General features: G+C 40.4%; 1 protein-coding gene across 27 annotated transcripts in view; it reads right to left on the minus strand.

Moving 5' to 3' along the window:
• The window catches only part of dlg1b (discs large MAGUK scaffold protein 1b), a 234,999-nt gene that overhangs the window by 109,490 nt on the left and 114,391 nt on the right, over positions 1-11,118 (minus strand). For 14 of the 27 annotated variants that reach the window (XM_052477160.1, XM_052477168.1, XM_035800367.2 and 11 more), the window contains 2 exons: positions 1,519-1,611; positions 887-940 (listed from right to left, as the gene is read on the minus strand). The exons of 5 other annotated variants lie outside the window; for them this stretch is intronic. In XM_052477160.1, the coding sequence (XP_052333120.1) occupies positions 887-940; positions 1,519-1,611 (147 nt within the window). Of the gene's footprint in view, positions 1-886; positions 941-1,518; positions 1,612-5,580; positions 6,376-11,118 lie in introns of those variants that run through there. 8 more of the 27 variants (XM_052477180.1, XM_052477184.1, XM_052477176.1 and 5 more) reach the window with 2 other exon arrangements.

Consider the following 11,118-nt stretch of genomic DNA (forward strand, 5'->3'; position numbering starts at 1 on the left):
CACAGTTTGATGCTTTTGTTTCTCCCCGAAATGAAAACACTGCATGTTTGGAAAGTGATGAAATCACCACCATCTTGAGTGGCCCGATTAATGGAGAGCCTTAACCTCTGACCTCTGCTCAGACTTGGGAGATGAACAATCAAAATGAACTGGTGAGTTGTGGTCAGGAGGGGGATGTGTGCCCCGGTGCTGTCATAGTGCAATTGCGTTGTGAGCAGATTTGATTGCCGTCAACACACACGGACAGTACCGACAAACACGCGCATACACACAGGAGTATGTGTGTGTGTGTAGGCTATTTCCATGACATTGACTGACCAGGAGAATCCAGGTAAAAGCTATGATCCCTTATTGATGTCACTTGTTAAATCCACTTCAATCAGTAGATATTAAGGGGAGGAGACAGGTTAAAGAATGATTTTTAAGCCTTGAGACAACTGAGACATAGATTGTGTATATGTGCAACTCAATATTAGGAAGGTGTTCCTAATGTTTGGTATACTCAGTGTATATACTTGTACGTGTGTACACATATTGACACACACACAAAACATAATTTCAAACAGCATTCAATTTTAGATTACAACAAAATTATATTAGCATTATTGCATGATACAGTAACACAAAAAACTAATTAACTCTTAAAAGCATGTGATTATGCCTCGTGTCAAATTTCAACACCTTATTTAATCAAAATCCTTATTGTTTTGCTCACTGTAACCTCAGGGAAGAGTATCAAAACAGACCTTTTTGGGGATTTTGAATGATAGTTAACTACATCACCACCATTATTAGAAGTATCCAACAGACAACCCAGACATGGTGGTGAAGACTGACATCACAAAATAATATAATTATGTATTTCATTAAAAAGGGTTAAACTTACATATGGAGGCGTGTCCAAACTGTCTGTATTAACCACGACAGGGGGAGGGTTCGCCTAAAAAGAGGGGGAAAAAAGACCTTAGGACCTCAGGATTGAATGTCCCGAGACATTTCCCAAAGCATTCCCAAAAATCTGCCATTTCAATTACACTTGGGGATACAATGTAAATTCACATACAAATGTACAATAAAATAAAATGTAACGTCCATATCCACCATATAGAAAGAGGAGGCATCAGTCACTTACTCTCCTCATGTTGCTACAGAAAAAAAATGAGTAAAAAAGGATAGCGACTGGCTTTCATCAGAGATTACTAGGGCAGAGGAGCATACGTACATTGCATTTTACACTGCGGAATATGCAATGCTGAAGCATAAAGGCCAAATAAATCAAATTAAGTCCTCCAGGCACCCCCGGCTGGCACGAACATGGGTTGTTTAGAGTCAAAAGGGGAAAGTGTGGAACAATCCATCTCTCGCTCGCTCACTTGTTCTCACTGTAATCTCCTAACTCCATCAAAGCAAACAATGGAATGGCAGGGATTAAGAAAAACATATACAACACAAAATGACCAACTACAGAAAAATAAATGACGGGTGCTTGTGGAAGACAAAAAAAAGTGAGAAAAAAACCTGTGACGTCGGAGGAAGGATGACAGGAGCGGTCTCAGCTGGGATGGGGATCACGGGGATTATGGGAGAGGAAGGCGGGGCGGCATCTGTCTGCTAAACAATAGCAGGGGATGGGTCAGAGGTCAGAAAAACAGTGCAACACAGACGAATACCATAGGCTGCTTCCCTAATGGCACCATATTCCCTACAGAGTGCAATACTTTTAATCAGGGTTCGGTTTAAAAGAAGTGAACTAAAAAGGGAATTGGGTGTCATTTGGGATGCAGCCCAAGGGAATGTGGATGTGGGAGGGAGGATGAAAGGACGGAGGTGTGTGTGTATGTACACAATCTCCAAATCCCAATGGGACAATGAGGCACAGTGGGGGGTTGGCCTCAACAGATGCCCATTTCATGCTTATTGAAAAATATAGAAATGTCAATCTCCAAATGTAGCAAGATGCCATATTAACCCCTCTCTCACTTTGTGAGGGGTGCTTTTAGGGGTTAAAGAACTCCACAGGCATAGTACAGTGCATGCTGAAATATAAATGATGCCAAATTATATTGTGATGTTGCCTGATTTGATTGTGATTCTTACAGAAGCTGTAGCATTCCTCCCAAGCGGGGCACAGAGCATATGATTAAAAGTATTGTGGAGTTGAACTAGCATACACAATGTGTGTCTCAACAGGAGAAATCCTGTCACGTTATGTAGTAGTTCCCCTGCAGTGAACGCATCCAAGTTTCATTTTCAAGTTTTAATGTCACATGCACAAGTACAGTGAAATGTCTTTCTTACGAGCTCCAAAGCCAACAATGCAGTAATCAATACACACAGATGCCCCGTTATCCATGTCAGTGAAAGGCCAAACAGTGTCCTCCTTGGGGGCAGTATTGTCACACCTGGATGAAAAGCGTGCCCAAAGTAAACTGCCTGCTACTCAGGCCCAGAAGCTAGGATATGCAGTTATCAGTAGATTTGGATAGAAAACACTGAAGTTTCTAAAACTGTTTGAATAATGTCTGTGAGTATAACAGAACTGATTTGTCAGGAGAAACCCAGAGCACAATCCATCCAGGGCCATTTTTTTTTAGCTCAATCTGTTTTCCATTAGTTTTCTATGGCAATCTCTTTTTAATAGAAATATGCTTTCAGTTCCTATGGCTTCCACTAGATGTCAACAGTCTTTAGAAATTGGTTTATGTTTTTCCTTTGAGAAATGAAGTAGCCCTGTTATTTCCATGTGTCACTCCAGGTGCACTAATGTTTTGATGTGCGCGACCTGGAACGTACTTCACTTTTGTTTTCGTCCGGTATTGAGCACAGCATTTCCAGTCTTAAATTTTATCGATTATTTACGTTTTAGGATAGATAAATTTGGATTAGGAACGTTGTTTGAAATGTTTGGACCAAGTTCACAGGTAACTTATTAGATACTTTGCAGGCATGTTGGGCGAGTTGAAAAGGTGATTTTCATGTGTTTTAAAGGCTTGATTCCAGCTAAAGGGATCGATATAACAGCCAGTGAAAGTGCAGGGCCCCAAATTCAAAACAGAAATCTCATAACCTCAAACATAGAAGCATTTCACAACATTTTAAAGACAAACTTGTTGTTAATCCCACCACAGTGTCCGATTTCAAAAAGGCTTTACGACGAAAGCACACCAAACGATTATGTTAGGTCTGCACCGAGTCACAGAAAAACAGCCATTTTTCCAGCCAAAGAGAGGAGTCACAAAAAGCAGAAATAGAGATAAAATGAACCATTAACCTTCGATGATATTCATCAGGTGACACTCATAGGATTTCATGTCACACAATACATGTATGTTTTGTTCGATAAAGTTCATATACAAAAATCTGAGTTTACATTGGCTCGTTACGTTCAGTAGTTTCAAAACATCCATTGATTATGCAGAGAGCCACATGAATTTACAGATATACTCATAATAAACATTGATAAAAGATACAACTATTATGCATGGAATTATAGATACACTTCTCCTTAATGGAACCGCTGTCAGATTTCCAAAAAGCTTTACCGAAAAAGCAAACAATGCAATAATCTGAGTACAGCGCTCAGACAACAAATCAAGCCATACAGATACCCGCCATGTTGTGGAGTCAACAGAAGTCAGAAATAACATAAATATGCACTTACCTTTGATGATCTTCATAAGAATGCACTCCCAGGAATCCCAGTTCCACAATAATGTTTTGATTTGTTCGAGAAAGTACATAATTTATGTCCAAATAGCTCCTTTTTGTTCACCCGTTTAGCCCAGTAATCCAAATGCTCAATGCGCGATCGCTTAGTTCAGACGAAAAGTCAAAAAAGTTATATTACAGTTCGTAGAAACATGTCAAACAATGTATAGAATCAATCTTTAGGATGTTTATCATAAATCTTCAATAATGCTCCAACCGGAGAATTCCTTTGTCTTCAGAACTGCAATGGAACTCAAGCTAACTCTCACGTGAACGCGTGTGGCCAGCTCATGCCTCTGCCAGACCACTGACTCAATCCCCTCTCATTCCTCCCTCCTTCACAGTAGAAGCATCAAACAAGGTTCTAATGACTGTTGACATCTAGTGGAAGCCTCAGGAAGTGCAATTTGACCCCATAGACACTGTATATACGACAGGCGAAGAGTTGAAAAACTACAAACCTCAGATTTCCCACTTCCTGGTTGGGTTGTTTCTCAGGTTTTTGCCTGCTATATGAGTTCTGTTATACTCACAGACATCATTCAAACAGTTTTAGAAATTTCAGAGTATACCAATAATATGCATATATTAGCTTCTGGGCCTGAGTAACAGGCAGTTTACTCTGGGCACTTTATTCATCTAAGCTACTCAATACTGCCCCCAGCCATAACAAGTTAAATACATTTCCATAATATTAAGTTGGAATAATACTTTGAAATGTTCTAAATTATGATAATGCACTTTTAGCAACAATTGTTTTAAATAAATAAAAAATATTTCAGGCCTTTACCAGGCAGTAAATTCATTAATAGACCATACCTTATTACAAGCAGGATTCATTCACACACAATCAGTTGCAAGCCATTCACATATGGTTCTTTACTAACTCGAGAAAACTCAAATGTTCCCACAAATCTTCCATTGACATCTATACATGTGAAAGATCAAATTGCGAGCCAGCAGCTGAAGTAGTAAGGACTCAGTCCTGTCACCTCAATTATGTAAGAGATCCATCTCATGAAGCCTGCTGTTGGCTGTATGAGGTAAGTGCTGCAGTATTTGGATATAGAGGCTTAATTGCTGTTGTGCTGCTGCCGTTGTCGCAGCAAGACCCTATTGGAAAACAGCGCTGGAGCGAAAGTGCTAAAATTAGCCCACATTGACAACATTGATCCGCAAGCACTACTTTCAGAACTCCTGCTTCAAAATCCTTTAACAATAGGGCTTAATTGCTCAAAATGAATAAAACTCTCTCCATAATACGACGTACAAAAGAGCAGAGATTAGATTTCAATTGCATAAGATTGACAAGCCGTGAAATAACAACTATAGTTCTAGATTTAGCAATTTTATCATATTTATTGACTGATTATTCTGAATCATTGAGCCAAAAACACTATTTAGACCTTGCCATGGTAGAAGACAATCCTCAGCCGAGAAGAACATTCAAGTACGGACAGACAACCACTTCACACTGATCAGACCCAGACAAACCTAACATAATGTCTTTGTACAGTAGCCCCAATTCCTAGGGCACTGGATAACTATACTGCTTATAGATACCCCATGCAGACATTAAGTCTTTCTCCCTTTTGCAGCCTCAAAGATTAATATTTGCCTTTATGAAACAAGGATATGCAGCTCTACAAAAAAAATACAAAATACCTTGCAAAGCTGGGAACACCTGACTCAATAACTTGCAAGATCTCGTTGACACAACATTTGTCAAGTACAAATTGGGAAACTTACAGTAGCACTTCTGAGGGAGACAAACCTTCTCAAAGTACACCGTATCGTGCAAGATATCCTTGACACATTTATCAAATAAAAATGGAGAAAGCCACCACTGCTGGGAAAGGAGGTAAGACGTACCTTCTCAAAGGAGAACGGAACCCATGGGACCCGGGACCCGAGACCCATGTCGGGCCTGAGGGTGCCACCGATACCTCCGATGACTTTGGCTGTGCTCTTGGTGGGGCTCTTCTTGACGCTGTCTCGAAGGTTGATGAAGCGGCTCCTGGCTTTGCATGATGCCGGGAGTGTGCAGGAGGTAAAGGTGGCCAGGGACGAGTGAGCTGGCGGATGTTGAGGTGGCCGGTAAGGCTGATGCTGTAGCTGTTGTTGCTGTAGTTGCTGTTGCTGCATTTTTTGTTTCTGCTGGTGTATTTGTTGTTGCTGCATTTGATGATGCTGCAATTGTTGCTGCTGCATGTGCTCTTGCTGCTGCTGTTGCTGGTGCAGCTCGATGGCGTGCTGCCTTTGAAGGGGGTGCAAGTGAGCGAGGGACTCCTGGAGGTTCAGGTTGACCCGTGGCTGACAAGATACCTTGCCGGGGCCCCTCTCGCCACTACCATTCGGGGCCTTGGAGCCGTATTCGTGCATCGTGAAGTATGTAGTCATTTTCTGAAACCGAGCAGAGGATGTGGAACTGAAGTTTCCCGGTTGGAGAATGAGATTAAGTGTTTTGAGGATGACGGATCTTTCGTTCCTGCTCGGGAGGAGTGGAATTGTTCCTGTTAAGCTTCGTGCTGGCAACAGACAAAACCCAATCCTATTTCTCGGGGTTCAGCCCCCTCAACCATCTCCATCACTGCCTTGTTTCAATACTCCTCCCCCTCAATAGTTCTCTTAACTTGCACATTCACCCCTCCCTCTACAGTATCTTGCTCTCTTCCTATTACTCACAGCCTCTCATCTCCTCGCATTCTCATGCCAATTAATAGGCTCCAGTGAGCGTGGCACATGTCAGCGCAGGGGGGCCTCTCCTGGCATGAATAATCAATGTCGCCCCCGGATTCGGCTACACATGTCATCGTCAGCAGCCCGGAAATGCGACGAGGAGTCCCTGTTGTAAGCAGGGGGGGGAAGGGAAGGGATCCATAGCATTCATTTACATTTCATAAAAGCACCTGCTGTGGCTGGTAACTTTAGTGAAATGTGACACACTACTGTTTAAAAGTTGTTGGTCACTTAGAAATGTCCTTGTTTTTGAAAGAAAGCACATTTTCTGTCCATCAAAATAACATCAAATTGATCAGAAATACAGTGTAGACAATGTCAATCTTGTAAATGACTATTGTAGCTGGAAATGGCTGATTTCTTATGGAATATCTACATAAGAGTACAGAGGCACAATATCAGCAACCATCACTCCTTCCAATGGCACATTGAGTTAGCTAATCCAAGTTTATCATTTTAAAAGGTTAATTGATTATTAGGAAACCCTTTTGCAATTATGTAAGCACTGCTGAAAACTGTTTTTCTGATTAAAGAAGCAATACAACTGGCCCTCTTTAGACTAGTTGAGTATCTGGAGCATCAGCATTTGTGGGTTCGATTACAGGCTCAAAATGGCCAAAACAAATATCTTTCTTCTGAAACTCGTCAGCCCCGTTTCCAGCTACAATAGTCATTTACAACATTAATGTCTACACTGTATTTTTCTGATCAATTTGATGTTATTTTAATGGACAAAAAATTGTGCTTTTCGTTCAAAAACAAGGATATTTCTAAGTCACCACAAGCTTTTGAACGGTAGTGTACATAAATAAGATGTTCTTGAAACTGCTCAAGCTCAGGTTTTGGGATCTAGTCTTATGGTCTTGTAATACAACATCCAATTTTTAGGGAGGGCTCCTTTTTTAAACTGTATTAAATAGATAAGTGTTTGTTGTAATCGTTTGGCTGGGTAAGTAGAGAAGAGCTATTTCAGCATGATCACAAAACACAGCGGTTTTGATAAGTGTAATCCTCAATTGGTTAAAGCCAAATTCAATTTCAATATTATTAGTTTGTGTTCTTCTAATTTGTTGTAATTCCTTCTCCAAGTTATATTTGTGTAGGTTGCTAATCCTTTTCGTTTTAGAATGAAGAAGCATCCGCTGCTTATGGGATTCCTGCCAGTGATGAGAATCAAAACATAACCTTTGATTTTAACAGAGCAGGGATTGTTTGAAAAACCTTGTATAGAGATCCTGAGTGTGACCGTTTGACTTGCCAAGTTACATTTTTATTGGTTGTATAGGTGGGAGCTGAAAACTCAAGCTGATCACTGTGTCTGCCCTTCTCCGTTGCACTCCGAGTAAAGGGAGAGAAGAATAGGGAGATTTATTTGTTCTGATTGTACAATGTTTTTAAAAAAGTTTTGAAAGCAACTACTGTTGTGGCTGTTGGAGAGATGAGGGTCTCAGCTTTCTGTAAGTATTACATGTATAACTCAACTCTCAAACTCAACTGTTTTAACTCCATGTTTCCCAAAGTATCTGGTATACAGTGCCTTCAGAAAGTATTCACACCCCTTGATTTTTTTCCACATTTAGTTGCGTTAAAGCCTGAATTTAAAATAGATTAAATTGCAATTGTTTTGTCACTGGCCTACACACAATACCCCATTATGTCAAAGTGGAATTATTTTTTTCAAAATGTTTACAAATTAATTAAAAATGAAAAGCTGAAATGTCTTGAGTCAATAAGTATTCAACAACTTTGTTATGGCAAGCCTAAATAGGTTCAGGAGTACAAATGTGCCTAACAAGTCACATGGACTCACTGTGTGTGCGATAATAGTGTTTAACATGATTTTTCTATGACTACCTCAATCTCTGTACCACGCACTTACAATTATCTGTAAGGTCCCTCAGTCGAGCAGTAAATATCCCTTTGAGCATGTTGATGTTATTAATTACAATTATGGATGGTTTATCAATACACCCAGTCACTACAAAGATACAGGCGTTGTTCCTAACTCAAGGATTTCCCCATAAGGCCAATGGTGATTTAAACCAGTTTGAGTTTAATGGCTGAGGATGGATCAACATTGTGGTTACTCCACAATTACTAACCAAATTGAGAGGAAATAAAGACGCATGTACTGAAAAAAAAAAAATCCAAAACATACAACCTGTTTGTAACAAGGCACTAAAGTAATACTGACAAGCATAGTGTTGGCATGGTGGTGGCTGCATCATGTTATGCGTATGCTTGTAATAGTTAAGGACTGGAGGAGTTTTTCAGGATACATTGTTTTTACTGTATGGAGCTAAACACAGGCAAAACCCTAGAAGAAAACCTGGTTCGGCTTTTCACCTGACACTGGGAGGTGAATTCACCTTTCAGCAGGACAATAACCTAAAACACAAGGTCAAATCTACACTGGAATTGCTTACCAAGAAGAGAGTGAATGTGCCTGGGTTACAGTTTTGACTTGAATCTGCTTGAAAATCTATGGCAAGAGCTGAAAATGGTTGTCTGGCAATGATCAACAACCAATTTGACAGAGCTTGAGGAGTTAAAAAAATAATATAATGTGCAAATGTCGCACAATCCAGTTGTGCAAAGCTCTTAGACTTACCCAGAAACACTCACAGCTGTAAACGCTGCAAAAGGTGCTTCTACAAAGTATTGACTCAGGGGTATGAATACTTCTGTCAATTAGTTATTTCTGTATTCCGTGCAAAACGTTCAAAAAATATGTTTTCACTTTGTCATTATGGGTTAGTGTGTGTAGATGGGTGATTTTTTTCTTCTTTTAATCCATTTTGAAATCAGGCTGTAACAACAAAATGTGGGGTAAATCAAAGGGTATGAATGTTTTCTGAATGCGCTGTGTGTGTATGCAGCCTTAACATTCTGTAAATTATGAATGGATGTAATTGTTTATACGGAAAAAAGGGAAAGGCTAAGAATAACTCACGTAGCGTTGACATGACAACTACAGCTCTGCCGTTGGACTGAGGCCTGATTTCATAAGTGGATTTACATGGAGCAAGCAAGCTGCAGGACTGACTGAGCTTGGTCGTGGAGAGAGCTTTCAGACCTTTAGCATTCAGAGCTGGTGCTGTCCTTTGCTGCACACAAACGGCAATATATCCTTGGCCTCTAAATTTTTATCTATACGTGTCTATATAGCATCTATGTGTCCATACATACACATACAGTAGGGCAAAAAAAGTATTTAGTCAGTCACCAATTGTGCAAGTTCTCCCACTTAAAAAGATGAGGCCTGTAATTTTCATCATAGGTACACTTCAACTATGACAGACAAAAAAAAAAAAATCCAGAAAATCACATTGTAGGATTTGTAATGAATTTATTTGCAAATTATGGTGGAAAATAAGTATTTGGTCAATAACAAAAGTTTCTCAATACTTTGTTATATACCCTTTGTTGGCAATGACAGAGGTCAAACGTTTTCTGTAAGTCTTCACAAGGTTTTCACACACTGTTGCTGGTATTTTGGCCCATTCCTCCATGCAGATCTCTGGCTGGCTAGGCCACTCCAGGACCTTGAAATGCTTCTTACGAAGCCACTCCTTCTTTGCCCAGGCGGTGTGTTTGGGATCATTGTCATGCTAAAAAGACCAAGCCACGTTTCATCTTCAATGCCCTTGCTGATGGAAGGAGGTTTTCACTCAAAATCTCACGATACATGGCCCCATTCATTCTTTCCTTTACACGGATCAGTCGTCCTGGTCCCTTTGCAGAAAAACAGCCCCAAAACATGATGTTTCCACCCCCATGCTTCACAGTAGGTATGGTGTTCTTTAGATGCAACTCAGCATTCTTTGTCCTCAACATGACGAGTTGAGTTTTTACCAAAAAGTTATATTTTCGTTTCATCTGACCATATGACATTCTCCCAATCTTCTTCTGGATCATCCAAATGCTCTCTAGCAAACAGACGGGCCTGGACATGTACTGGCTTGTACATGTACTGGCTTAAGCAGGAGTACACGCCTGGCACTGCAGGATTTGAGTCCCTGGCGGCATAGTGTGTTACTGATGGTAGGCTTTGTTACTTCGGTCCCAGCTCTCTGCAGGTCATTCACTACGTCCCCCCCGTGTGGTTCTGGGATTTTTGCTCGCCGTTCTTTGTGATCATTTTGACCCCACGGGGTGAGATCTTGCGTGGAGCCCCATATCGAGGAAGATTATCAGTGGTCTTGTCTGTCTTCCATTTCCTAATAATTGCTACCACAGTTAATTTCTTCAAACCAAGCTGCTTACCTATTGCAGATTCAGTCTTCCCAGCCTGGTGCAGGTCTACAATTTTGTTTCTGGTGTCCTTTGACAGCTCTTTGGTCTTGGCCAAAGTAGAGTTTGGAGTGTGACTGTTTGAGGTTGTGGACAGGTGTCTTTTATACTGATAACAAGTTCAAACAGGTGCCATTAATACAGGTAACGAGTGGAGGACAGAGGAGCCTATTAAATAAGTTACAGGTCTGTGAGAGCCAGAAATCTTGCTTGTATGTAGGTGACCAAATACTTATTTTCCACCATAATTTGCAAATAAATTCATTAAAAATCCTACAATGTGATTTTCTGGATTTTATTTTCTCATTTTGTCTGTCATAGTTGAAGTGTACCTATGATGAAAATTACAGGCCTCTCATCTTTTTAAGTGGGAGAACT

The sequence above is a fragment of the Oncorhynchus keta genome, chromosome 23, assembly GCF_023373465.1.
Source record: "Oncorhynchus keta strain PuntledgeMale-10-30-2019 chromosome 23, Oket_V2, whole genome shotgun sequence".
In the NCBI taxonomy this organism is placed as follows: Eukaryota; Metazoa; Chordata; class Actinopteri; order Salmoniformes; family Salmonidae; genus Oncorhynchus; species Oncorhynchus keta.